The following is a 24922-nucleotide window of genomic DNA, read 5'->3' as shown; positions in this document are numbered from 1 at the left end:
AAATTTACAGCACGTAATATATGATTGCCTAACATAGTTTTTAAATCTTAGATAGCCTTGATCCTTCTTCATGTCTTCCATCAGCGAAACTTTGCGTTATCAATGATTTATCACCTTCCGACAGCTCACGAATCAACACGATGCCAGTGCCACATATCTGGAACATCTATCCACGAGAGAAGACCAAGGTCATCCTCAAACGTGTTGGGGCCGATACCGGAATCTGTCCAGTTTGATGAGTCCAGGCCAGGGGTATCTTGGAAGGATGAAGTGCTCGGGCCATCGGGGGCAGGGTAGTGTGTATCGGCTTCGCCTGTGAGATTCCGATCGGGGTTCAATTCCACATTAGAAATGGGCATAGATGAGGAGCGACCATGGACATATTGACTGAAAGCCGCCTGTAAGAAGCGAAGCGATGTCCGTGCAGATTGGCTGAATGTACCCATGTGTGCGAGGATCTTCTCGCATTTCTCCCAAGCTTCTTGAACTCTGACAATATCGATCGAGTCGGATAGTGAAGGTACTGAGTGGGCCATTATGAGGACGAGGGCGCATGTAGATGTGTCTGTTTCCGATAGTCAGTTCGCTGTTTTGGCTTGTACCGTGTGATATTCTGATAAAGGCTTGAGGAGAGAGAAGCACGTATTACCACAACAAGAGGAAAGAGAGAATGGATGACTACTTACAAAAGCCATTATACCACCAAGAATCAGTGTATGGTGTTGAGTATGTCTCATAGATTAAGTGAATAAGCTCAGTTGCAGTGGACACACAGGTAGCTGCACATTTATCTACTATGCAGGATTGTAGGGTGCTCTCGGCATCTTTCCAGGCCGGATGTTTGTCTTTTCGGGATTCATGTGAGTGCTGGGGCGAAGTATAATCCGAGCACACCCGGGTAAAGATTGGTCGGTAGAGTAGTAGCCGGATGTAGTAGTACCTGAGACACTAAGTATATGTGATACTTTAATATTGGGCTAGGGTGAGATTGCTTACCGTGACCGAAGGATGTTTCGTTGACGCTCTACAATATCCGATTCCTCAATGTGGCACTCTGGGCGACCAGAAGCGCCCCAGCTTAGATAGGACGGTAGGGTGTCCTTGAAGGACTGTAGCTGCCGTTCCAGTTCTAAAAGAGAATCGAAGTTTCCTTCGGACCATGGTGTCGATCGTTTTGATTCCTCGTTGAAACGGCCTCGCCACATGTTATACACATCTGAAAGAATCCTATCCAGGATTCGATAGAGCTTGATAGTTGCCACGTAGAATCCCATAGTAAGAGGAACGTCCTTTCCTGTGGCAAAAGGCAATGGAATCGGGGCGAGATGGCTGGTCATGCTTGGCCGACCGTGTGTCATGCTCACGAACCTAGACAGTGAGTCAGTCAGTTGAATAGAGCCGTTCACAGTAGAGCACTTACACATCTAGCATAACACATCCATGCCATGTTCTGCGCCGTACTTCCGTTTCTAATACTGTCATCGAGGACCCTCTGTTAGTTTCATGTAAGCCCAGGCCCTGGGCGAGGCGGCATGCCAACCCAATGGCATTCCAGCATCTACTAGGGTACGGGCTGCTCTGCAAGTATAGAGCTACAATAAGAAGAGTCTGAACTACTCCGACTGTATGGATCTCGAGGAGATCAAGTCCTACGAAGCGTTTGCAGCGGAGGAAGAAGGAGTGGGCTGTTGCCTCTCGCTCCTGCAGCGGAAGGTCTGAGAAATGGCATCCAAGCGCAAACATCCCATTTAGAGCACAATGGAGCACGATCGATTTGGGGGACGAGTCAGACCTTCCTCCGAGGCCGATATGCATGTCTGGTAGCTTGTTCATACCATCCCTTTCCGACTTCCACAGGTTATCGTACGCTTTCTCGAAGCTAGGTCGATCGAAGAATGGGTAGATGCAGGCCACGCGGTCAAAAAAGCAATTCAGAAGGTGATCTGCTAGTGAGCGGGGTGGGAGTGTGAAGTCATTGAGTCGGTACTGTGTGTTAGGTGACTCGTGATACTGGTAATCCATTGAGGTATTGGTACCACCTTTGGCCCGGGGCGAAGATTGCAACGGGACAGACAACCGTGCAAATCTCATCAATGATGCAATGGAGGAAGATCCATAGAATTCCCGAGGTGGAGCTGGAGATGCCAAAGTATCATCTGGCGTCGAGATTTGGCCCATTGCGGTGACACGACCAGGGGTGTCAAAGTGTGGAGATGCGGAGGTCTGCTCCCCACGGAGGGTATTGCGGTTCGGATCGTTCCGAGGGTGGTTGTACATCCTTTGAGATGCTTCTTCTGCTTCTTGAAGAGAAGATAGAGGATTCTGGGCCGGATGATCTCTTGGGATTGTTCTTGAAGTATGCAGGCTCCGGCCATCCGAAAGCCGCTCATCGTGGAGAGAACTGTCATTCTCTTGACACACTAGACTACCTTGGGTAACCCCTGAAGAGGTCGACTGCCGATTCCGATTTGAATACTGAGGTTCATGTGAAGGTGAGCCTTTCTGGTGTGGTGAGTCCCTGTGTAGATCCGGTGCTGACACCCCAGCCCGTAGACATAGATCCTCGAGTTCAGTGATGCGCGACCGTAGGACCCGGATGTACCTGTTCTGTCAGCGAAAGTACTGACTACTTTATTAGAAATAACTCACTCATCTTGACTAGCGGTCCTGGGGTTATCCATGCTGTATGAGCATTGGGCAATTCCATAGGACTTTCGGTCGCATGACCCACAGATCGGTTTGCCTCCATCACAGCGGATCTTTTTCTCCCGGCATGGATCGCACGCCAATGCGACTTTCCGACGCATGGTACGCTGCTTGGCAACACCGCTAGATTTTGGGGGCATCTTGTCCCTTTCTGAGCCTAACTAGAACATTTGCTTTGATGTCACAGGATATTGCATATTGATGTTATTCAGGAGCCAGCCAGCTGGTCGTTGTGGCACCGGTCAGCTGATCGTGGACGGGCTCCGGAACGATCCGAACATCTGCAGTTGAGACAATCCCTTTCTTTTGTGACTTCTTGTGTACAGAGAGACAATTGTCTACTTAAGATACGCCATGTTTAGAGACTATTGAGGCTTTATCATCACGACTTCTTGCAATGTCTTCTTTACACTGCGAAATAGCGAGTAGTTGTGGCCGAGTCCGACAGCTGGCCGGATATCTCGGCAAACCTGGTAAACCTTCTGCTCGGGATGCACCCGAGACGTGACGCAGTGGCTCAACTTGGATGATGCACTTTCTGTATATAAACCATTGATTTTCTGTCAAATCGTTCCCATCCTATCAGTACATAGAGTACACTTTCTGAACCTTGCTTGCCTTAAAGAACAATGTCGAAGATCGATACCCATCATCACTTTGTGCCGCAGTTCTATGCCGAAGGTACGCCCAACCCACGTTCGCTCAGACTATATATGATCCTACATCCATACTGACTTAACCTTTTTCATGTACGTAGCGGTCGAACATGCAGGAGGTGACCCCTCCGGCTGGCCAACTCCGGAATGGAGCGCTGAAGCATCACTGGCTTCTATGAATAAGAATGGAACCCAGAAAGCGATCTTGTCTTTAACAGCCCCTGGAGCTGTCATCGCTCCAAACGACAACAGCCGGCGCGCCTTGGCCCGACAGGCAAACGAATATACGGCCCAATTGAGGGACAAGCAACCAGAGAGATTCGGGTTCTTTGCGGCATTGCCATGCCTGCTAGACATCGAGGGCACACTCGAAGAAATTCGGTACAGTCTAGATGTACTCAAGGCTGAAGGTGTAACCCTATTCACCAGATACGGCACCGGAAATCACTATCTAGGTCATCCGGACTTCCGCCCCATCTGGGAGGAGCTCAACCGTCGCAGAGCCGTTGTGTTCATCCACCCTACCCACCCGGCTGATACCAACCGTGTTAACCCTCAGCTGCCTCAACCAGCCATTGATTATCCCCATGAGACCACTCGCACTGCTGTGGACCTCCTTACTACAGGAACAAAGGCGGCTTTTCCTGACTGCAAAGTCATCCTCTCTCACGCAGGTGGCACTCTCCCTTACCTGATTTCCCGCCTGACCACTGTCACCAAGTCCCCAGAGGTGGAGTACAAACCCTATGGTCGCGGTCCTGATGAGATGGTAGAAGACTTCAAATCATTCTATTTTGACTTGGCTCTTTCCAGCTCACCGGCTGTGCTGACTCTTCTACTGAGCCTCGTGCCTCATGATCACATTGTATATGGTAAGGACGCCGCCCCTTTCCCAAGACCTATCGCATACATACTGTGATCTGATGCTAACAGCTGCAGGTTCCGATTTTCCTTACGCCAATAACAACAAAATTGCTGGGTTCAAGGAGGCTCTGGATGAGTACCCTCTAGACCAAGACTTGAGGGACCGAATATACTACGCAAATGCCCAGAAACTTCTCGCTCGTCACTGAGCGATACGGTGACACAGTTTCTGGGATTCGCGAAATGCGTGAAATCCTTGTATATATCCTTACGTTCTTTATAGTACATAAAATGCTAACAAAAGCCAATCGCCCTCTGGTATATTCAGAAACACATCCTTGTTTGGTGGCTTAAAGTAATAACATAATCAAGCAAAACTCTTGTAGAAGAATTGCATGTATCCCAAGCTCACCTTCACAGGCAGGTAGCCTGATTATAGTTTTTCTCTGTTCGGCTAGGAATCCCCATCAGTACCAGTTCATTCGCACACCATGGCTACATTGACAACAGTCACCTTACAATAACATCTGGGCTCTCTCAGACCAGTATTCCCAGAAAGTAATTATTGGTGCCAGACATTACCGTTGAAACTTTTAAGAACGTGATACCGGCGCGCCATAAGGTCAAAAAGTACGAAGTAGACCACAGCCATGCAAACGAACAAGAAGAGACTTGAAATAAGACCCATCTGGCCTCAGAGGCCTGGTTCTCTGCTGGGAGACCTAGTCCTTTTGTGTACGAGAGTCTGATCACAACCAGTGACTGACCTCGAAGTTCAGCGAGACCAGGCGGGTAAGTTCTCTTGTGAAGCATGGCTGGGGTCGCATGAGATTATGGTATATTTAAAATGAGGCCAATGTTGCCCTCAACGCCACCTAATTATGTGACAGGGATCCTTTCCAATTGGGTTAATGTTACAGAGCCTTACAGGTAGAAGCTGCAGGGATCTTGGGTCTTCCACCTTCAACCAGCGCTCATATACCATTGCTTGTAAGCTCTTATTCAATCTCATGTATCTTAGCTGTACTCAAAAGTGCGTATCTGCTTGCATTAGATGAGCTACGTGCTATTTACGTAAATTTAGGTATCCTTAGATCTTATCCAATACAGAAAAAACTAGGTGAGTCGTGTTTCGAATGCAACTGGACCCTTTTCCCCCACGAACTTACCCGCCTCTTTTAGCATGTCTAGGTTCGCTGTCATTCGGTAGATATAACATAGGCGACTATTGAAATATTGTGTTGACGTGTTCGTGGGTCTACACGGCCATAGACTGGAAACCGATGCGGAACCTCCTAGCTAGATCGGAAACAGTACTCTTCTTCCTCATTTGGATTATTCACCACCCTGAACGATAGGCGCAATAAAAGCACCTTAGTAGCAGTTCTCGGAGTCGATTATCCTGGCTCGTCGTGCATGCATCGATTTTGAATATTATGCAAATCATCCAGGGATTTAACCGATTAGCAGTGCCGCATATCCGGATTCTCCACGGAACCCTCCGGCAGCATAGCCAGGAGCCTCGGGTACGTCCCGGGTGCTTAGACATTCCTCAATTAGCTTTCCTAGATTGTACGTACGATATCTTAAGAACCCCATAACATCATATGTATTCTAGTACTGTTTCATGTCAGGAATTATGGACAAGGTTAGTTGCATAAACAACTTTTGACTGGTCGCATCGGCCCTTGGGGTCAATAAGATTCATACCCAACATCGCGTTGTCCCTAGTTCTATGAAAACCATTGTCAGAGAGCAGAAAACTCAGAAACGAAACTCGAATGTGATGTTTAATATCTGATGCTTTAGATGCCGCCAGCTACTTCGGAGTCCTATTCACCGGCGATCAGGACGAGACGAGTCGGCTTCCAGCGATATAAATGACATCCGCACCTGGAGTGCTTCTCACCGGTTCATCAGGGGCTTAATCAACACTATTGCATAATCCGAAACAGGCCAATAGAGGATATTTTGATATTGCCGGTTCCTGAGACATTTTATGGAAGACCGCGTATGCTGTGTCTGAACAACCACATCACGCATCGTATGGATCCTTGTAGAGGAACACAAAGCGCCACTAAAAGCAACCTTTATGGTTTGTTTCTTGTATTTCCAACCTCGGCCTCATCACTCTCCGGACGCAACACAAATCAAGCACAAAAACATCCTACAAAGCTCGTAGCACTGCTGTGAGACCCCAGCTTCTATTAGAGCATCCAATTCACTTTTCCTGCCCTCAACTGCTCATCTGTGACCTTGTGTTCACCTCTCACCTTCAATATCAGCCAGCCAGTTCCGATGTCTGGTCTATCACCTATTCAAGATAGCAGTGGAGCAGTATGTGAGAAGGAGACTGTTGTGGAAGAAGTCTTGTCTGGCTCTACCTCATCTAGTGGTATAGATGTGCCACAGCAGATAGAAACTGTCGGCTCACCGACATATCCCCCACTTGCCAAAACCATCCTTGTCGCCCTCGCTTTGTACATTGCTGTATTTCTCGTCTCTCTGGTAAGCCTGAAAAGTCACAATTTATATCTTCTCAATAACTTACCCTATAACCGGGCATGCGCAGGACCGCTTGATCGTGGCTACGGCAACTCCGAAGATCACAGATCATTTCCATAGTATTGCCGATATTGGCTGGTATGGAAGCTCGTATATGTTAGCAGCGTCTGCATCTCAGCTTACATACGGTCGCATCTACACCTTCTATCCGATTAAATGGGTTTTCCTTCTCTCCATCTTTATTTTCGAGGTCGGCTCCGCTATCTGCGGTGCTGCACCCTCCTCCTTCATACTCATCCTGGGCCGCGCGATAGCAGGACTCGGAACAGCAGGCATATACTCCGGGGCTGTTATTATCATCGCTCTTACTGTGCCCCTCCGCTTGCGACCGGTGTTTCAAGGAGCCGTTGGTGCTATCATCGGCATATCATCAGTGTTGGGCCCAATTCTTGGTGGAGTATTTACCACGGAGGTCAGCTGGAGGTGGTGTTTCTATATCAACTTGCCCCTAGGAGGCCTTGCGGTTATAGCCATATTCTTTCTGCTAGACGTTCCACCACCTGAAAAGGGGGACTGGAGTCTCAGAGAGAAGTTCAATCAACTCGACCCTATCGGGAACCTGCTAATGGCTCCTGCTGTAACCTGTCTCCTTCTTGCACTTCAATGGGGCGGTACCACGTACAACTGGAGCAACTGGCGCATTATCTTTCTCTTTGTTATGTTCGGGACGTTATTCAGCATCTTCGCATTTGCAGAGTACCGTCTCGGAGAGAAAGCAATGGTCCCCCCTCGCATCTTCAAGCAACGTTCAGTCCTTGCAGGAATTGTGTTCACCATGTGTACTAGTGCAAGCACTATGGTCATGCTTTACTACCTTCCGATCTGGTTCCAAGCCATCAAGAACGTCGATGCCGAGAAGTCGGGCATTATGAATCTCCCTCTCGTGCTCGCCATGGTGGTAGGCTCCATTGGTTCTGGCTCCCTCGTCAGCCTTCTGGGTTACTACAACCCCTTCATGTTTGCAGGCGTTATTTTCATGTCTATTGGAGCTGGATTACTCAGTACATTCCAACCGGATACCGACCACCCCAAATGGATTGGGTATCAAGTTATCTTCGGTTTTGGCCTAGGTCTTGGTGTTCAACAAGCGAATGTCGCTGTGCAGACGTGCCTAGATCCTGTCGACATTCCGGTCGGTGCATCGCTTCTCATGTTTTCGCAACAGTTAAATGGGGCAGTGTTTCTAGCGGTTGCGCAGAACCTTTTCACAAACTTCCTTACAGCAAACTTGGATGATATCGAGGGCATCTATGCCACATGGGTCATTGCAAGTGGTGCGACTACCATACGAAAATTGGTGCCACCTGCAAAGCTGCCAGTGGTTCTTAAAGCGTACAGCGACGCCATCATGAAGACATTCGTCCTGGCGTTAGCCATGTCCTGTTTGGCCCTGTTCCCGACACTTGCTATGGAGTGGAAGAATGTAAAGAGGGTAGCTAAAGGTATTGAGAATGGTGATGATGCATCAGGGAGTAGTGATAGCAAGAGGCAGCCATCGGAGACATGCTGAGTGACACCTAGAAGAATTTGGAGAAAAAGAGAGAGCTTCTTACCCATATCGAACGTGATACGCATCGATCAGCTAGGGTTTTGATCTAAGATGATATCTACATAGAAGTGTCCGTCTAAGCAGACATCAGCGTCTCACCTAGCTATTTATGCTATAAATACAGTGTCGACTTAGAAGCTTTTACCATCACTCTATGATAAGGACTATTCGAATACTTTATTCACAAGTTGTGATCAGTAAGATCTAAAGCATAGTCACTGCAATTAATCAACACCTAATTATTAGCTTCTGATCACGCGTAACATTGATATGGGTCAGGTGATAGATAGTCGCGCTGTTTGCTTACCTGTGCCACAACATACCTTCAGCGTAACCCCTCTCCCATGTCAACTGTCGCGCGCAGAACGCTTCGACGTGACGACAGTAACAATTAATGTGCCCTTATTCTCTAACTTTAGAACTAATCGTCCTCACCTTTCTTGGCTGGAGAGCGACCTGAGTGTAAATGACTTAGCTCTCGGGCAAAATACTAAGCGCTGTCAGTTACCGACTGAGAACCGGAGATTAATGTTGGCTGGGAGTGTGACCCTCGTGTATCTTGCAAGAGTTGACTCATTCGACGACGCTGATAGGTTCTGGGTTACAGGATACCCATCCCATCCCGACTGCCTGCTAGTGGAAATTTGAGCGATGATTTGAGGAACTCTCCAACACACCTAACACCGGTCTAGGGAGTGACGAGTCATTTCGAACCAATCTTGAGCGCGCAAGAATGTGCGGGGGACGCCTGGGTTGGTTCGGGAATCCTAGGCTAGAGCAGCAACTCTTGTCCTACTTGGTCCATTGAAGAAAACACCGCATTTGATCATCCAGAGCCCATCAAGATGGGTGGCGATAGAAACCCCGCTTCAGGTTTGGGAGTGCATCCAATTTAGGAGGGAACGAAGTGTCGGGGTTGGATTCCAATAGGTGTCCCCATTACGCGCGCTTAGTGCGATGTATCCCACAATCACAGGTGTGATGGTTCTTGGAAGAGCGGAGACATATCCATGATTCATAGGTGCATTCAGCCTAGCACCGCCCACTGATACCGTCTGGGTCAGCCGATGGCCACACATTCATGTCACCATTGTGAGATTGGCGTCTATTTCCGCTCTCATTCACTTAACCAACTCAGCCGCCAGCAGGCTTGGGTAGCCAAAAAGCGAAGCATAAGCGCCGTCCGGCAGGATCTCGTTAAATTCAGCGTGGTGTGTGGAACGGATACAGTGCATTAGCTTCCGGGCCGCATCCAAACGCAACTTAGCGGAATTTGCAGAGCCTAATTGGCGAAAAAGGATCTTCGGACGGCTGAGCCAAGGATTGTTGTGGGATACCCCGCTCCTCCGATCGAGGGAATGTGAGTCCGTCAATGTAGCGAGATAACGCAAGTGGGCGTGACGCCTTAACTTCCCAATCAGCTGCTACAGGGATCGGGGCGGCTAACCTGAGTCACCATGCGTAAGGCCATCAATCAGAATGGTCCAATTTATCGACGGTGTTCCGAAGGTCAACCTTAGCTGCAGTAGCGGCTTCTACTTCTTAGCGGTTAGCTTAGCGGCAGACACCAAGCAGTATGCGGCACAGTGAACTCGCAGGCGGGAAACAAGGCGCGATATCATCCCCAGGACAAGTTGTGATTCTAGACCCACCCTACTTGGTATCATCTGGCGGCATGAGAGAGCATCTATACTATTGCGTTCTTGATGACATTTAAGGGGAGATGGCTCCGCCCTTCATTGACATTATCTCAGGATTCAGGTCTGGATGAGAATCTTTTCTATTTCGAACACAAAATCTACAGCCATCTTTCAACCAGTGCTTTCAAGAATATTTGAAAGGAAATTCACGTAATGTTCGGTGCATTTCGCTGCAACAACAGTACGTCTAAGAATCTGGAGTTCATTGCTTTATCGAGAAAGGTCGGTATGGATTCTCGCAATTCTGCTGTACTGGTAGGTGATCTATCCATAATCGTCTGGGCGACATAGATTGGCGATGCTGACATGTTGTCATCAGGCATGTGAACCGTGCCGGGCTCAAAAGGTCAGTCAGATAGCGATCAAACCTCCGATAGGGACTAATACTTGTAAAGCTCAAATGCAATGGTGATCTGTATGGCTGCGAAAGATGCCAAGAATCATCCACAGATTGCACGTACCGCACCCCTACGCCCGCATCCTCCACGCCGTTAAGCTTGAAACATTCCAACTCAGATCTCCCGGCACTTCCCTTGAAGCGGCGGCGGACCAATGGTGTGGGAGCACTGCGTATACATTGCCCGTCGCCAGTTGGACCAACCCCCAGAATACAGTCACCACTCGTACGGCCCGAGCCCGTCTTGGTCAATTCCTACCAAGACTGGGGTCAATTTTGCAACATGAATACGACGGAACACCCAGGGCTGAACCTAACCCTAGAAGATAATTTGCCCTGTTACCCAACGGCGCCTTTGATCTCAGAGGCACATCTGAAGCCCTCACATTTGGTGTCACCAGCTACATCGTATTCGAGTGGAGTCGGTCCCAGCGTCTTTGTTCGGAATCCTCATACCCCTGTCACATCACAGGACCCATCTAAGAATCAGGGCCAGAGTTGCAAGTGTATCCAGTCCCTTGCCGACACACTGGAGAGGGTTGGAGGCGACAACGACCAAAGGAGTAATATCGACCACAGTGAGCGTCTCGATTACTTGCTGACGTCTTTGCACACCGGTGTCGATACATGTACTCGGGTACTCGACTGCGGCAGCTGTGACATCTGTGCCACAAACTCGATGATCTTCATGGCTTTGATCCAGCAGCTTGCCATAAGGTCGAGAGACCTCTGCGATCTACTACTATCGCTCCAGGACAAGCCACAGAGGACCTTGCCAGACGACCCTGCAGATCTCCAACCCGAAGCTAGCGTCTTTATAGGACGGTATCAAATTCAAATTGAGGCTGTATGTCGGGAGCTGGTCCACACTTTGGCAAACATCCACTTCAGAGACCTTCGTCGCTTACTAGCTCGTCTGCCTGATCTGATTGGAACGAAGCCAAGGGCGAATAAGATGCTTACTGAGGCCACTGAAACTTCTGAGAAGGCTTCTCACATTCTTGAAGGGATTCTAGTCAAGCGTGCTGCTGAGAAGGCAAAGAATCACGAGTTATACGGCTTGATTACGGAGAGAGGTCCTTGAGGAATTGCTTGTTACATTTATGCAAGGTGAGCTAAGATCATTCCTCTGATTGCGCATAGCATTCTTCTAATGACCCGTTTTCATGTTTAGATCATCCCGTTTCTTCTCCAGTCACCAACTCCGCTTGGTTTGGCTACCGCCAGTTTCAAATTCCTCCTGGCAAACACTATGGGACAGATTGCGCATTCTCGGAGTTTGGGAGTTCGTCGGGAAACAGAGTTTGACTGAGCGTTTTGATTGTTAATACAAGCCTTGTTCATAGCAATTTTTTTCAACGATATCAAATCACTTACATTCTACATTACGCATCGTACATAAGCAACGCATCCAACAACCCGTCCCTACTCCTGAGTTGGCTTGTTCGGGGCACCCTTAACCGGAATTCTGATCGAGCCGTCCTCACGCTTGGCTGGGGCGCCCTTGACAGGGATCCGGATGACGCCGTAGGTTTCCTTCTCCGGGGCGCCCTTGACTGGAATCCTGCTCACACCGTCGTCCCGCTTAGCAGGAGCACCCTTCACAGGGATGCGGATGGAGCCGTCGTTACGTTCAGCCGGGGCGCCCTTGACGGGGATTCTGATAGAGCCATCCTCGGGTACCGGAAGTGGGCTTGCTAAAGTGGTAGCGATGAGAAGGGCGCTTGCCTGGAGGAAGATGGCCGAGAGCTTCATGGTTGGATCTTGAGTTGGGCAACGATTGTAGTACCAAAATAACAGTAGAAGTTTCCTGTGTTGGGAGTTATAGAGCGAACTAAGTACGGCGAAGTCTGAGCGATACCGCTTGCTTATGAATATCCCCTAGCTTACTTTCTTATCCCTGTCGCCCAATAGTCCCAAACCTCTACAACTAGTAGTAGTAGCCATACAACCGCACCATTTTCGGAATCCCCTCTGTAACTCCGAAAGAGCAACAGAAGGTCCAACCACAGCGAACATTGCGAAGCACCTCCACTCTTCCTTCTAAAGAGGAAATATTGCCCAGAAAGAAACAGCCTCCATAATGAGACAATTCACCCAAAGCGGCTTAGGGCACCATGTTCGCCGCTGCGAATAAACCAACCACGTGCCATAGATAGGATACGCACATGGACTCATGCGAAACGCGCATATACTCGAACAGGAACGCATGCAGCCACATGAGAGGAGATACATGCATTTTTATGAATTAGGAAGGTCGATAAATGGTAAAGGGAGGCCAGATCGCGCCGAACTGGTTCGAACCCCTCATTTAATATGCTAGTCTGGTGGGGCTGTCGGGGCTGAGTGTGATAGCTTCAATTAGGCTGATTGCTACTACGGATGAGGATTCGGGGATGTATGCGAATGGGATGTCACGTTTATTTTGGAGTAGGAAGTTTTGATTACTGGTTGGGAGGGTAAATGGTATTGTTTGGGTTGATTGGTGGATTAGGTAGGTCTGGATACAATCGCGGTTATCCGATGTTCGGAGGGTGATATCGGCCCATATTGAGGCTAGTAGTGGCATAGCTTAGCTTCATATTACTTTGATAAGGTCTCTTTAACTGGCGCAGTATGTGCTGTGCCGCAGTAACTTATCTTGTGAGCCTTTGGAAGCACTCTGCATTCTACATCCCCTTCGTCACACCCACAAAATCCTGGCGATCCATTAGCCATCATGGGCTTCGAGTACGAACGGTAATTACTTCTCTCCCTACAATCCACACTACATACACAGAGACTAATGCACAGGAACGCACGAAGGGTAACCAACGCCCGCTCCGATCCTGAGCTGGCAACTCCCAAAGACGCAGGCGATGAAGAAGGCGAGGCTCTCCTACAACCCAACACAACCAACACCAACAACTTGTCTCCCAAATACTACCACCCCTCCCATTTTTCCAACCACATAAAAGCCCTCCTCCTCTCAACCCCAAAGTCTGTCCTCCTCCGAAACACCCTCATCTTTTTTCTCGCCATCTGGGGCCTCATCAGCCTCGCCCACACCCTCATTCTCTCCATCATCCCCACAAATACGCACCCTCCCACCCCAAAGACCTGTCACTGCGGCAACTCCACTACCGAAGCCCTCACCCTAGGGTGCAAATTTGACTCTCTAGCCGCAGCCTGGCTTCCACCACACTGCCGCGACGACGAGCTCACCGCGGAGTTCGAGCGCGCTGGGCCCAATCCCGACGGGAGTTGGACGTACTACGCAGACGATTACCACACTGTGCCCATGGCTATTGAGGAGGTTGCGGCTCTGGCGGATAATCAGTCTGCCAGAGTGCAAATGACGAGGGACTGGCATGTCGTGCATTGTTTGTTTTATTGGAGGAAGATGTTCCGCGTTAGAGACTTGGAAGGTGTGATTGTGGAGCCTAGCTTTGATCACGAGGAGCATATTAAGCATTGTATTGGGGTTGTGTTGGAGGATAGTTGGGGAACCGAGGCGAGGGTGGCGTTGGATACGTAGGTTGTGGTGGGGGGGATAGGGTGATTGTATTGTATTGCTATCTATGGGGTTGATACTATATACTATTTGCTGGTTGTCACTCTGCAACTGGGTATGGAACAGGTCCGCCTGGAGAAGTTGGTAGTCTGGCTGTCAGAACCTCAACTCCGTCTGCTGTTACTAGGAGCGTATGCTCTGCGAAAGTGTCAGTACACATAATGTTGTATCCTTGTAGGCATGATATACTCACCAAACTGCGCTGTCCTCTTCCCATCCATCGTCACCGCCGTCCAATTATCCGGCCAGATCATATCTCTATACGTTCCCAGTGCCACCATCGGCTCAATAGTAAAGCACATCCCCTCCTTCGCTGCTCCGACGGCCTTATTTCCAGCGTAATGCGGCACACTTGGCAAACAATGAAACACTGTGTTGATACCGTGTCCACAAAACGATCGAATCACACTGCAATCTCTCTTCTGCGCATGCTCTTCAATCACATCCCCATAAGCCCGGAACAACGCCCCAGGCTTGACAAGCTCAATCGCCAGGTCCAGACACTCCCGCGCTGTTTCGACAACCCGGACAGAATCGGGATCCGCCTTCGCCTTGTCCCCGACGTAGTACGTCTCATTAAGATCGCCGTGGTACCCGCCGTGGTAAAGCGTGACGTCGATATTGAGGATGTCACCGTCCACCAGGACACGCTGGTCGGGGATACCGTGGCAGATGACTTCGTTGAGGGAGGTGCAGACAGATTTGGGGAAGAAGTTGTAATTTAGTGGGGAGGGGTAGGACTGCATTTCTTCTGCATTAGCACCTCTGTGAGACTTTTATGGGATTCTGAGAAAGGGGAGGTGGGAATACATCACGCTCTATACAGGCCTTGTGCACAATCTCATCAATGTAATCCGTTGTCACCCCAGGCTTGATGGCAGCTGCTGCAATGTCTAGGACTTCGCGAGCGAGTCGACACACCTTCCGCATGGCATCCTGACCTGCCTTATCTAGGACGGTGAATTTGGCTCTCCGATCATAGAAAGACTGTGCACTTTGTGGAATGCCACCTTGCCAGTAATCTGGATGTTGAATGGTGTTGGGGACTGCGCGACGCTCGGATAGTGGGTAGACGGGTCGGAGCGAGCCGGTGAAGTTGAATGATGGAAAGGGGTTGTACAGAATAGTTTCTTATATTTCTCAGTCCCAGATTGATGATTCGGATACCGTTGATGACTTACGCTTTGCGCGGTGGATGGCTTTGTGTATTTTCTTGGTTGTTGTTAACTTGTTTTCCTCGTTGGGTATACGGCGTAATTACTTACCCAGCTACGCTGAAAACAATCTTGTGAGCAGAAGAAGCTTCCTCTAATCTCTAGTTTGAGACAGGTGGGACATTGCAGCGTACTACATTCATTGTCACACCCGTCACCTAGACATCTGCGTTTTGCGACAAACTTGGAGGTCATGGTGTTTAGGTAGACGCTGCTGCGGTTGTGTGTAGCACAAAGTCGCTCTTGAGTATTTGTTTTGTCTGTGTAAGTTAACAATGTTGGAGGTTGTCCAATAAATTATTGTATTCGTAGTTTTGACGGCTTCCCCGCACGTTGTTCCTAGATATACTCCCTGCCATGTTGGGTTGCCTAATAGAGACGGACAGACTGCCCAGCAGAAGCCGACTTCGGGACACCGAAACGACCCCCAAACTACTAGTACCAGGCAATTAAGCTAGTATTACCGCTATCAATCCTGATGGACAGAGAAAGTACATTGTTGAGGTCGACTAATATAGTGTGCTGTGCCACCTCCGACGGATGTCCGGCGCGACTAAACTCCGCTTTTGTTAGTGAGTCCATTGGCTGGAAGATAGATTACAACATCCGGCTGTAATATGGACCAAATCCTACACCAGTTTCATTATGCATTTGGTTTCCAGCATAACTCCGTTCTGAGAAATGATCTTCTCGGGCCATATCGATGGATGGCCTAGGGCTCCGATCCCCCGGATAGATTGTTAATCCGCAGTGTGGTCCCGTGGTTGTATTTACGGCGAGTGGGGCGGCGCTAATCCTAAAGTAGAGCGGGGATGACTAGACTCAAGACAAAGAAATAAAATGTCAGCATTGTCTTTCTTCCTTCTTTTCCACCATCAGACCAATATTATCGTTTCACAGTTGATGTCAGTATCGCGCCTTGAAATTGCAACATGGGATCGAAAAGCCCCGAAGGCCACCAGCAGACTCCTGATGGTATGACACCTGCGAAGCTTAAAGAAGCCCCCTTCTGATCTGTCTGCGTCATTTAGGCTCCAACTCCTCCAAGCTCAAGCCTGCCAATCCCAACCCTAAGCCTTCCCGCAATGGCTCCCAGTCGGCCGATTTGGATGGCGGAAATCTCGGCGATGACGATGACGATGACGGTGAAGCGAACGAAGAAGTGGAAGTGAAGACCTCCGCTGCGAATGCTGGTACGTTCAGATTCCACCCCAATCATGTTAACATCTGCATTCCTGACAATATACTACTTATAGACAAGAAAAAGAAACGCAAGAGGTCCAAGAAGAAGACCAAGAAAGCAACCCTGCCACTCAAGCAATCGAATCCTCCCCGTGTGCTGGTTTCGACTCTCTTCCCATCGGGATATCCCATTGGGGAGTGCGTGCCTTACAAGGACAATAATACCTCTCGCACTACGGACGAAGAATTGCGTTATAACTCACGTCTTTGGGATAATGGATTCCTCGACGAGTACCGTCAAGCCGCCGAGATTCATCGTCAGGTTCGCCAGTACGCCCAGAATGAGCTCATCAAACCCGGCGCGAGTCTCACTACAATTGCTGAGGGCATTGAGGACGGGGTCCGCGCCTTGTCTGGCCACCAGGGACTTGAACCCGGAGACGGTTTCAAGGCGGGAATGGGGTTTCCTACTGGGTTGTGCTTGAACAATGTTGCAGCCCATTGGACGCCAAATCCTGGTGCCAAGGATGTATTTCTGGATGAGAGTGATGTGCTGAAAGTTGACTTTGGCGTTCATGTCAACGGCCGTATCGTCGACTCGGCCTTCACTGTGGCTTTCGACCACACGTACGACAACCTCCTGACGGCTGTGAAGGAGGCGACTAATACCGGCATCATGGTACGTCTACCTTCCATGGCGCAATTCTAGATACATAGCTAACTTCAACAGCATGCTGGCATTGACGCCCGAGTGAGTGAAATCGGCGCGGCGATCCAGGAAGTCATGGAAAGCTACGAGGTTGAGGTTGCCGGAAAGACCTATCCTGTGAAAGCCATCCGGAATATTACCGGGCACGATATTCTTCGGTATAATATTCATGGTGGCAAACAGGTCCCGTTCATCAAGAATAACAGGCCGGACAAGATGGAGGAGGGTGAAGTCTTCGCCATCGAAACATTTGGAAGTACCGGCAGAGGCGTTCTCCACGATGATGTAGGTCTCTGTTCATTCAATGTGTTTAGCAATACTAAAGCTCCTCAGGTGGGCGTCTATGGCTACGGCAGAAACACCGATGTCTCCGGTGCAAACCTGCGTCTTTCCTCTGCCAAGAATCTTCTCAAGACTATCGACGCCAATTTTGGAAGCCTTGTCTTCTGCCGTCGGTACCTTGAGCGTCTCGGGGTGGAGAAATACCATCTTGGGGTAAGTAGATGGGGCAATTTACATGTCGAATATTTCCTGACTCATTATGCAGATGAGACATTTGATTGATAATGGTATTGTCGAATACTATGAGCCGCTTGTTGATGTGAAGGGTTCATACACGGCTCAGTTTGAACACGTAAGAGTTTCCCGCCCAATATAATCAACCAAAGCCTAACAACTTCCAGACTATCCTGCTCCACAGTGGTGGAAAGGAAGTGATTAGTCGTGGTGACGACTACTAAGCTTTAGGCTCGGTTGAAGCTACATCTTTGCCGTGACTAAGGCAGGTCGTGGCTCGGTCTACTTGTTGGTTGATTTTACATTGTGCACAGTCGCTATCTACAACTGTGCGGCCTGCTCTCTGTCATGAGGCAAACATCTATGCACTCTTTGGGATGTCATAAGAAGAGATCCGGGTGTATATGTTCGTTGTGACATGTCTCTCTTTCCAGGCCCATATTCTTTTGCCGTCTAGCTACTGAATATACGTTCAGTGCATCAAATGATTTCTGTTATCGGGCTTTCTCATCAGTCGTAAACCTTCCGGATCGGTTCCTTACCTCCATTGCCCACGTAACATACGCCACAACGCCATGCATGTCTAGTGCTGTCTTGGGCTTACTCGAGCCATGGCTTCTTGAGACTGCATTGCGAGTGCTGGATCTAGCTAATGAGGTTGTAGTTGAGTGCGCATGACTGTAAGCTGTACTATACGGGGAGACATACATTAAAGACTGTTTGTCGGATCCAGAATATTGGCAGTTGCAATCCGTGATGTTATCTTCATACTGCAGTGATGCGGCATGCAGGTATTATGCCGGAAGTCAACGCCGCGGGACAGACCATTGACATCCGGTCTGGGGAAAGACAGACATCATCAGAAATATATGAGCATATCTAGCGAACGGCTTCTCTTTGCTGGACATTTTTGGAGGTCTAGCTGGTACAATTGTAGTTACTGTAGGCCAATGGGGATCCCGAGTACTATCCTGCCATGGTGGTGAAAAATCACACTCATTTGCTGATTCCCCCAGAGCGGTTGGCATGCGACAAAAGCAACAAGGCTCACTAGCCTCTTACCACTGCCTCAAAGGACAATTTCTTCGCCTATATGTCGGGGAAACTGTGAAACTAGGAAGCGTACATGCAAGGCTCAATGATGCCGAAAGAGTATTGTCAGAGGACGACTGGCAAATTAGCGCCAGCCTTTCTACCCCGCGCCATCTGTCCAACACCACATCGCACCTTCCTCTATCACTGATACCGTACGTGAGGTAGAGAACCCAAACATGTCATCCGAAAAGTCTAACCTTCAAGGAGAGCGTATCGCACGAGTTGTCTGGGCAGCGCATATTCTCGCCTATCTTACTAAGGGAAGAAGCCAGGCGCAGGTCGAGAACGTCGAAGATGACGTTGCCAGTGATACAGACAGTGAAATTGAGACTGAAGTGGCAGTTGACGACGAGACGGACACTGCGACAGCAATAGCCGTAGCTCTATCTGCGTCGAGAGATTCTGTGTTGCGGAAGTTCCTGGACTGCATTTGCCAGCTTCTATCGCCGTCAAAGGGGTGGGAAGGGGTTACTGCAGCTTCAATGCGCGAAAGCAGCGGCAGTTTTTCTGTGGACGTTGCACGGAATGATGGATTCGGTTCGGATTGCGGTAGCTTTGATCCTGCAACACTCGAGTATTGTCGAATGCTGGAAGAGTATTTAACCTCTTGTGTCAGTACTGAAGGTATGCATGTGGGGAGGGATGATATAGTTTGACGCAGTCATGACTAACTGGATGTGACTGCTGACCAGAGCCAAATATCGCAGCAAATTCTATGACGGAATCTGAGGCCGCTTCGATCAACTACACCGCTAGTCGAGTTGACTACTGGATTTCCGCCTGTCGAAAGACATACGCAAATAGTCATAGTGACACGGATTGGAATCCGCGGGCATGGCCTGGACGTGAGTCGGCAGCTCAAACCTGGACAACGATGGCTGATCTTTTGCTGCGCTTTGATAGCAAGAGAATGACCCCGGATTGCAGGACTATTTTGGTGCAAGGGGCTTACAGCTGCGTCAGTTCACCAGAAGTGCACCACTTACTCCTGGATGCACTTGGTCCGAAATTTGGCTCACGGCTTTGGGTGTGTTTGAGATTCGTTGCCAGGCCCTTGACGGACTGTCAGCGTTTGCGGGAAATTACTCTTTGGGAGTCAGATCTCCGACATGCTCAAATTTCTCTACTGCCTTCCGCGCCGAAGACGACACTGCAAAAGGAACACATGGTTGATATTGCCACAGCTTGGGAGCTACTAGGTCTTGGGATTGCAAGCGAACCAGTCATCGAGTTGCTTGATCCCTATAGACATATGTTCAAACAGGCCTGTGCCAAGTCTCTCTCATTGCATGCTGAAATGCAGCTCATATGTTATCAAGAAGAGTGCCGTGGACCACGAAGAATGTTGCAATACTTTGGGTGTAGCAAGAAGTCATGTCTTCTATGTGAAACGTTCCTGGCTGCGATGCACAATCCGATTGAGACCCGGGGTAGGCATGGCGTGTGTTATCCTTCCTGGGGAGTTCCGTGCTTAGACTCGGATGCTATATACCTCGCTGCCACCGAATTAGGGAACAACCTTGTGAACCGCATCAGAGGTTCATTCAACAGAATAATCCGACCGGGGGCGACAGCGGCCTTACCAAACGTCATGCAATCGGACTTTGTGTCGGAATTCTCGAAACTTACGCTGGAAGAGTGGCGACAGAGACAGAAAATTGTAGACATAGCTAGGGCGGAACAAAACACAAACTGGACAAACCTGCAACTTATGTAAGGCGACCCTGTTGGTTTTCAAGCATACGCGACTGGATAACTGACTATGCCGTAGTGAGGGCAAGAGTCAAGACTTACACACCAAGACTCGCCCCCGCCCAAAGTTTGAGCCCGATAACTGTTGCGTGATGTGTAATAAAACGCCAGCCCGGCGATGCGGGCGCTGTCGCAGCACCCATTATTGTTCAAAGGATTGCCAGAAAAGCGATTTTTCTTCCCACAAGTTGCTCTGCAAGAAGTTTGCTACCCTACCTGACCGTCCATCACCAGAGCACAAGCGAGCCATTTTCTTCCAAGTGCATCACACAGAGCCTATTCTGATTTGGATCCGTACGGAGCGTCAGTATGTAGAAGATTTAAGGGTGTGGTGCACAGAAGCGTTCGTACGTTCATACCTTGGTCCTGATTCACCGAGTATAGGAAGAATGCATGTGGAACACAACGACGTACGAGGACGAAATTTAGGGTCCGGTCTGTCTGGATCAGCCCTGCGCAATGAAGGATACTGTGTTACCCTGCTGCATCGCGATAGATATCTAGGCGATGGTTCGCCCCCAAATAAAAGCATACTGGCTTCGGTAAGAGCCTCCGGCGCCCCACGCCCTCCCTATGCGTACAATGGCCCGATGGTTGCAATGAGGGAGGTCCACCCAGAAGATTATGCCGATATACAGCTTTCCGACTTTCGGCATCTGATGGACTACCTTATAACGTATGCAAGCACGGATGTCAGGGAATCCGTTCCGGATCTGCAGTATCGGGCTCCCACGGTTGTTCGGGGCGTGAAGATTTGCTGCGATGGGGAGATAAAACTTCATGCATCGGAGCCGTTCGTTTCAATTGACGTGAGACGCTCAACCTGAATTAATCTCTCTTCTATCCAGGGCAAATCTAATTCGCCGATTTCCGCTCTTCTTGGCATACCGCTCATTTTCTGGAAAGACCCAAGTGCTGAATTCCACGTTAACCCGCCCGGCTGGGATGCAACACAGTGGGCAAGCAGCAATCAGAATGTGGCATTCATGATGATGAGAACCAACCCTTCTGATCCTTTATGGGGATGGGCTCCTCTGTACTGGAACCACGATATTGGAAATGTGTGGGTTGTCCGTGAAGACGGGCAGGATCTGGATGTGCGTGAAGTAGCGATGATGTGTCACTTCGCCAGGTTCAAGCTCCAACGAATGTTTGAGGATACGATAGAATCGAAAGACACCACGCTTCAAGATAGGAAGCGCGTTTTGAAATATATTACGCGCGAAAACATGCGAGCGTTTTGGGAGGAGACTGGTGGTGATGAAGCGGTCCGTAGCCATGATGATCTGAGCAATTGACCTGTCACTGCTTGGATCTCGGTTCTTACAGGGTTTTGAGTGGATCAAGTTCCCAGAATTAAGCATCTTATATCGAATGGGTCTTGGTCAGCTAGTCCTTCTCTCCAAATATGTATTATTGACATGATTATGCATAACCCGGCTCCAACGGGTTTGGGGCAGATCAAAATCTTTAATTGTAACAAAAATTACGGAATGACCTACCTGCCTATCGCTAAGTCCTTTTGTAGATACGAATTGGACTTGTTACACTCGGAGCCGAGATATCCAGGCGTAGAATCTCCCTAGCTGATGCTGTTGTCAGCCAACAAGCTAGAGTACCAGTAACTTAGTCTAGAGTCAAGAGTCGAAGCTCAGATATAGTAGCTCGCCGTCAGGTCCCAGTGGGAATGTAGAATATGTCCCTCACTGCACTGAACTGAGTATTGCAAAGTGAAACTGGTCTTGCTCTTCCCTGTATGAGTAATAGATGAGCCATCTGTTGCCTCTTAGTGATTTTTGCTGTGGTTCGGTCCATCACATTCAGAGTTAGGCATGTGGGTCAGTACTGCGGAATATATCGTCCCATTTAAAAGAGATCATCGCGGCCGCGTTGTAATTGAACAAGATTGATTTCCCCGGACTTAATACTATTACATTGGTGGGCATGTTCAGTTGCTAGGCGACTTCTATCTTACGGGGGTCATGAGGTGCTAGAAACGGGGGGGGATGAGGCTGATGATAGGTGTAAGTATGTGAGCTGCACAGCTTGTTCGAGGGGGGTTCCGATAGTATTCGTATTGATGCCCGGCAACGTCAGTCGGATCCTCGGTTGACGGGCTGGTACTCAAGTACTATGGCAGTTTGCAATACGCATGACTGTATCCGCTGCCCAGCCCCAGCAAGAACAGTCTGATATTCGATTAGGTCACGGTAGATAATCCTCCTTAGTTGGATGACTTCTTAACGGTACCATGTCAACTCCTGGAGAATTTGCCCGTTGGGGGTCGAGGCTTGCAATTTCGTTGTGAAGGATTTCGGCTCGACAACGTGCTGCTAGTGATCTCCCAAATTGGGCAGCGATAACGGCATCAGAGGACTCATAGAAAAGGCTCCTATAGGAACGGAATATCAGGTCAATTACGAGGCGGGCGTGGGGTGAGAGGGGTTAATGCAATGCGACTGACTCGGTAAGACGCCTTAAGTCGATGCGGCATTCTCACCTCCCGAACACCTTGACTCCCCATCCTGCGTGAACCGTCTTACCACCAGGATTTGCTGCCAGACTGGCAACCTTACCTTCAATTCATGACTTTGTTAACGTGATTGAATGAAGAGTCCTCCAAAAACTGTCCGTCGTGTGTCGGCGAGTCTGATAGCAAGGCACGTCCAGTCCTGAAGGTACCGTCGATGACCTTTTTCTCTGGGCTCAAGCCTCGTGCGGCAGGCTAGCCTTATGCCTAGAATCCTAAATGGCCATGACGGGCGGCATGTGGAGCCGTCATGGCCATTATTTCTCCACAGCAGACAACGTAGGCAGGCTCTTCATAGGTGTAACTGTCGAGCCGTTAGACCGGTCTCTAGCCGAGAGACACCAGGAATTAGCTGCAGGCCTTACCGTCGAGCCCACTGGCTGCTCAGTCTCCAGTCGTAAAACTTGCAACCTGGTCTTGGGAGTTAGGACAGAAAACAGGTTAAATATGGGGGCCCTCTGTCGTCTCGAGTTTCTTCGCAACATTCACAATTCCGACCGTGGGCAGACGTAGTAGAACCGAACATGTCGCGCCAAGTTGACCGGATGGCTGAGCCAGCCGACAAGAAGAAGATGCGGCTCATTGTAGCAAGCTGCAGCAGGTAATGAGTCTCCTGTCAGCGTGAGATGCAGACAGGCATATCCTGGTAGCAAGACGAAGATCTTTCGGACTGACGGATGTCAATAACAGAACGGGTACTCTGGGTCTCCACGAAGCCCTGGAAATGCTTGGATATACACCATATCACATGATTGACCTGATGCTCAAGGGTAGGAAGCCTCACATCAAGGCTTTCACAGAGGGCATCCTAGCTCATAATAATCGATTCTCTGGCATCAAGAGATATGAGACGCCAGACCTTGATCGATGGATAGGAAGTTTCGACGCATGTTGACCTTAAAATCCTTCAATTATTTATAAAGCCGAGTGCTGACTTTCAGGTGTATTAGTGCTTGATGGAAATACCAAGCTATATTGGACTCCGAGCTCTGGCGGGTTATATTGAAGACCCGGACGTCAAATTCATCGTGACTGAGCGCTCGCCTGACAAATGGGTCAAGTCGTTCAACAAGACAATTGGAGAAGCGATCATGGCAGGCCACAAATTTCCACTGAACATTTTGAGGCGCTTTCACTCGGAAGTGGGTCAGTTTTTCAATCTGGCCGAGGTAATGTACTGGGCATATTCTGACGGCACAAACCCCGGCCATCCGAACAACGAGGCGGCTCTTCGAAAGAACTATGTCGAATAGTGAGTGTCGCTATTCGCTTTCACGGTGATAACTGGCTGATTATAAGCAATAGCATCCGGGAAGTGAAGGAAACACTGCCAAAGGATAGACTTCTTGTGGTCCGACTTGAGGATGGACTGGGCTGGGAGGAGATCTGTCCATTCTTGGACGTGCCCATTCCCGAAGAGAAGTACCCTCGAGGCAATGAGCCAGACAAGTTCCATAAGATCATTGAAGATTATTTGGAGCCAAATTTGAAGGCTGCTATGATCAATCTAGGCACATTTGTAGTCACAGTCGCCGGGATAGGTGGCTACTTGGGTTGGAGGTATTTTCGCGGCCATTAGGATCATCAGCGCTCCCTTCAGGAGCGTCATAGGATAAAACAATGGCATCGACCGTGAGATTCAGATGCTCACTTGACTGTGGGGAATAGTTAGGTTTTATAAATGCGATCTTAGCGCGATGGCGTGATTTGGCTGCAATTTGGCTCATCGAGCCCCGACCGAAGGATGAGCGAGTCCACAAATGACAACTGCCTCACGGGAGGACGATTTATCCCTGTATTTGCGAAACATAAATCATGTTATTGACGATTGTATATATACACACATTGGTTTCCGAGTAAGACGAGTCGTGTGGTAGGGTCATCCTGGGGGCAGATACGGGATACCATTCAGACGCGACACTATCGTAGTCTTT

General features: G+C 49.2%; 10 protein-coding genes across 10 annotated transcripts; 7 read left to right on the top strand and 3 right to left on the bottom strand.

Moving 5' to 3' along the window:
• Window positions 1-2: 2 nt before the first annotated feature.
• Window positions 3-2941, bottom strand: BO85DRAFT_517778 (transcription factor). The gene is made up of 5 exons (XM_025664936.1): window positions 2650-2941; window positions 1421-2602; window positions 997-1368; window positions 687-940; window positions 3-565 (listed from the first exon to the last, which is right to left on the bottom strand). Exons 1-5 carry the CDS (start codon window positions 2844-2846, stop codon window positions 126-128), a joined length of 2445 nt encoding a protein of 814 aa, XP_025518129.1. The 5' UTR covers window positions 2847-2941; the 3' UTR covers window positions 3-125.
• A 262-nt stretch (window positions 2942-3203) lies between these two features.
• Window positions 3204-4542, top strand: BO85DRAFT_446760 (amidohydrolase family protein). The gene is made up of 3 exons (XM_025659574.1): window positions 3204-3387; window positions 3464-4234; window positions 4302-4542. The coding sequence occupies exons 1-3, from the start codon at window positions 3336-3338 to the stop codon at window positions 4433-4435; spliced, it is 957 nt and encodes a 318-aa protein (XP_025518128.1). The 5' UTR covers window positions 3204-3335; the 3' UTR covers window positions 4436-4542.
• Window positions 4543-6369: 1827 nt separating this feature from the next.
• BO85DRAFT_446758 (MDR family MFS transporter) lies at window positions 6370-8329 on the top strand. Its single transcript, XM_025659573.1, has 2 exons — window positions 6370-6734; window positions 6799-8329. Exons 1-2 carry the CDS (start codon window positions 6525-6527, stop codon window positions 8299-8301), a joined length of 1713 nt encoding a protein of 570 aa, XP_025518127.1. The 5' UTR covers window positions 6370-6524; the 3' UTR covers window positions 8302-8329.
• Window positions 8330-9806: 1477 nt separating this feature from the next.
• Window positions 9807-11724, top strand: BO85DRAFT_221422 (Zn(II)2Cys6 transcription factor domain-containing protein). Its single transcript, XM_025654702.1, has 4 exons — window positions 9807-10295; window positions 10360-10386; window positions 10436-11547; window positions 11612-11724. Exons 1-3 carry the CDS (start codon window positions 10194-10196, stop codon window positions 11519-11521), a joined length of 1215 nt encoding a protein of 404 aa, XP_025518126.1. The 5' UTR covers window positions 9807-10193; the 3' UTR covers window positions 11522-11547; window positions 11612-11724.
• Window positions 11725-11862: 138 nt separating this feature from the next.
• BO85DRAFT_475667 (uncharacterized protein) lies at window positions 11863-12676 on the bottom strand (the record flags this gene model as incomplete). The annotated part of the gene is made up of 3 exons (XM_025662740.1): window positions 11863-12247; window positions 12328-12359; window positions 12581-12676. 3 exons carry the CDS (start codon window positions 12674-12676, stop codon window positions 11863-11865), a joined length of 513 nt encoding a protein of 170 aa, XP_025518125.1.
• A 480-nt stretch (window positions 12677-13156) lies between these two features.
• On the top strand, window positions 13157-13954 carry BO85DRAFT_517772 (uncharacterized protein; the record flags this gene model as incomplete). Its single annotated transcript, XM_025664935.1, has 2 exons — window positions 13157-13176; window positions 13243-13954. The coding sequence occupies 2 exons, from the start codon at window positions 13157-13159 to the stop codon at window positions 13952-13954; spliced, it is 732 nt and encodes a 243-aa protein (XP_025518124.1).
• A 9-nt stretch (window positions 13955-13963) lies between these two features.
• On the bottom strand, window positions 13964-15662 carry BO85DRAFT_517771 (methionine aminopeptidase). The gene is made up of 5 exons (XM_025664934.1): window positions 15256-15662; window positions 15172-15202; window positions 14801-15120; window positions 14184-14730; window positions 13964-14128 (listed from the first exon to the last, which is right to left on the bottom strand). The coding sequence occupies exons 1-5, from the start codon at window positions 15397-15399 to the stop codon at window positions 14031-14033; spliced, it is 1140 nt and encodes a 379-aa protein (XP_025518123.1). The 5' UTR covers window positions 15400-15662; the 3' UTR covers window positions 13964-14030.
• Window positions 15663-16059: 397 nt separating this feature from the next.
• Window positions 16060-18113, top strand: BO85DRAFT_446755 (putative methionine aminopeptidase, type II). Its single transcript, XM_025659572.1, has 7 exons — window positions 16060-16179; window positions 16236-16397; window positions 16461-17065; window positions 17117-17380; window positions 17429-17590; window positions 17643-17729; window positions 17779-18113. The coding sequence occupies exons 1-7, from the start codon at window positions 16137-16139 to the stop codon at window positions 17833-17835; spliced, it is 1380 nt and encodes a 459-aa protein (XP_025518122.1). The 5' UTR covers window positions 16060-16136; the 3' UTR covers window positions 17836-18113.
• A 1040-nt stretch (window positions 18114-19153) lies between these two features.
• BO85DRAFT_466782 (uncharacterized protein) lies at window positions 19154-21859 on the top strand. The gene is made up of 4 exons (XM_025662150.1): window positions 19154-19330; window positions 19399-20419; window positions 20595-21267; window positions 21307-21859. Exons 1-4 carry the CDS (start codon window positions 19189-19191, stop codon window positions 21754-21756), a joined length of 2286 nt encoding a protein of 761 aa, XP_025518121.1. The 5' UTR covers window positions 19154-19188; the 3' UTR covers window positions 21757-21859.
• A 1641-nt stretch (window positions 21860-23500) lies between these two features.
• BO85DRAFT_466781 (uncharacterized protein) lies at window positions 23501-24806 on the top strand. The gene is made up of 4 exons (XM_025662149.1): window positions 23501-23589; window positions 23679-23874; window positions 23939-24240; window positions 24294-24806. The coding sequence occupies exons 1-4, from the start codon at window positions 23513-23515 to the stop codon at window positions 24565-24567; spliced, it is 849 nt and encodes a 282-aa protein (XP_025518120.1). The 5' UTR covers window positions 23501-23512; the 3' UTR covers window positions 24568-24806.
• Window positions 24807-24922: the final 116 nt, after the last annotated feature.

This window comes from Aspergillus piperis, assembly GCF_003184755.1.
Source record: "Aspergillus piperis CBS 112811 unplaced genomic scaffold BO85scaffold_4, whole genome shotgun sequence".
NCBI lineage: Eukaryota > Fungi > Ascomycota > Eurotiomycetes > Eurotiales > Aspergillaceae > Aspergillus > Aspergillus piperis.
The sequence above is the reverse complement of the archived record's forward strand: the minus strand, read 5'-3'. Positions and strand labels throughout refer to the sequence as shown.

What these genes read in the sequence shown, in the direction of transcription:
- BO85DRAFT_517778 (XM_025664936.1), bottom strand. Translation starts at nt 2,846, where the DNA reads ATGCCCCCAAAATCTAGCGGTGTTGCCAAGCAGCGTACCATGCGTCGG. An exon ending in AGGACCGCTAGTCAAGATGA is followed by an intron (nt 2,603 to 2,649) that starts GTGAGTTATTTC and finishes CTGACAGAACAG; the next exon opens with GTACATCCGGGTCCTACGGT. An exon ending in TTGGTGGTATAATGGCTTTT is followed by an intron (nt 566 to 686) that starts GTAAGTAGTCAT and finishes TATCGGAAACAG; the next exon opens with ACACATCTACATGCGCCCTC.
- BO85DRAFT_446760 (XM_025659574.1), top strand. Translation starts at nt 3,336, where the DNA reads ATGTCGAAGATCGATACCCATCATCACTTTGTGCCGCAGTTCTATGCC. An exon ending in GCCGCAGTTCTATGCCGAAG is followed by an intron (nt 3,388 to 3,463) that starts GTACGCCCAACC and finishes TCATGTACGTAG; the next exon opens with CGGTCGAACATGCAGGAGGT. An exon ending in TCATGATCACATTGTATATG is followed by an intron (nt 4,235 to 4,301) that starts GTAAGGACGCCG and finishes TAACAGCTGCAG; the next exon opens with GTTCCGATTTTCCTTACGCC.
- BO85DRAFT_446758 (XM_025659573.1), top strand. Translation starts at nt 6,525, where the DNA reads ATGTCTGGTCTATCACCTATTCAAGATAGCAGTGGAGCAGTATGTGAG. An exon ending in CTGTATTTCTCGTCTCTCTG is followed by an intron (nt 6,735 to 6,798) that starts GTAAGCCTGAAA and finishes GGGCATGCGCAG; the next exon opens with GACCGCTTGATCGTGGCTAC.
- BO85DRAFT_221422 (XM_025654702.1), top strand. Translation starts at nt 10,194, where the DNA reads ATGTTCGGTGCATTTCGCTGCAACAACAGTACGTCTAAGAATCTGGAG. An exon ending in CTCGCAATTCTGCTGTACTG is followed by an intron (nt 10,296 to 10,359) that starts GTAGGTGATCTA and finishes TGTTGTCATCAG; the next exon opens with GCATGTGAACCGTGCCGGGC. An exon ending in AACCGTGCCGGGCTCAAAAG is followed by an intron (nt 10,387 to 10,435) that starts GTCAGTCAGATA and finishes ATACTTGTAAAG; the next exon opens with CTCAAATGCAATGGTGATCT.
- BO85DRAFT_517771 (XM_025664934.1), bottom strand. Translation starts at nt 15,399, where the DNA reads ATGACCTCCAAGTTTGTCGCAAAACGCAGATGTCTAGGTGACGGGTGT. An exon ending in AGGCCTGTATAGAGCGTGAT is followed by an intron (nt 14,731 to 14,800) that starts GTATTCCCACCT and finishes GAAGAAATGCAG; the next exon opens with TCCTACCCCTCCCCACTAAA. An exon ending in GAAGAGGACAGCGCAGTTTG is followed by an intron (nt 14,129 to 14,183) that starts GTGAGTATATCA and finishes ACACTTTCGCAG; the next exon opens with AGCATACGCTCCTAGTAACA.
- BO85DRAFT_446755 (XM_025659572.1), top strand. Translation starts at nt 16,137, where the DNA reads ATGGGATCGAAAAGCCCCGAAGGCCACCAGCAGACTCCTGATG. An exon ending in CCACCAGCAGACTCCTGATG is followed by an intron (nt 16,180 to 16,235) that starts GTATGACACCTG and finishes TGCGTCATTTAG; the next exon opens with GCTCCAACTCCTCCAAGCTC. An exon ending in CGACTAATACCGGCATCATG is followed by an intron (nt 17,066 to 17,116) that starts GTACGTCTACCT and finishes TAACTTCAACAG; the next exon opens with CATGCTGGCATTGACGCCCG.
- BO85DRAFT_466782 (XM_025662150.1), top strand. Translation starts at nt 19,189, where the DNA reads ATGCGCGAAAGCAGCGGCAGTTTTTCTGTGGACGTTGCACGGAATGAT. An exon ending in CTCTTGTGTCAGTACTGAAG is followed by an intron (nt 19,331 to 19,398) that starts GTATGCATGTGG and finishes ACTGCTGACCAG; the next exon opens with AGCCAAATATCGCAGCAAAT. An exon ending in AGCCGTTCGTTTCAATTGAC is followed by an intron (nt 21,268 to 21,306) that starts GTGAGACGCTCA and finishes TCTTCTATCCAG; the next exon opens with GGCAAATCTAATTCGCCGAT.
- BO85DRAFT_466781 (XM_025662149.1), top strand. Translation starts at nt 23,513, where the DNA reads ATGTCGCGCCAAGTTGACCGGATGGCTGAGCCAGCCGACAAGAAGAAG. An exon ending in ATTGTAGCAAGCTGCAGCAG is followed by an intron (nt 23,590 to 23,678) that starts GTAATGAGTCTC and finishes TGTCAATAACAG; the next exon opens with AACGGGTACTCTGGGTCTCC. An exon ending in GATGGATAGGAAGTTTCGAC is followed by an intron (nt 23,875 to 23,938) that starts GCATGTTGACCT and finishes CAGGTGTATTAG; the next exon opens with TGCTTGATGGAAATACCAAG.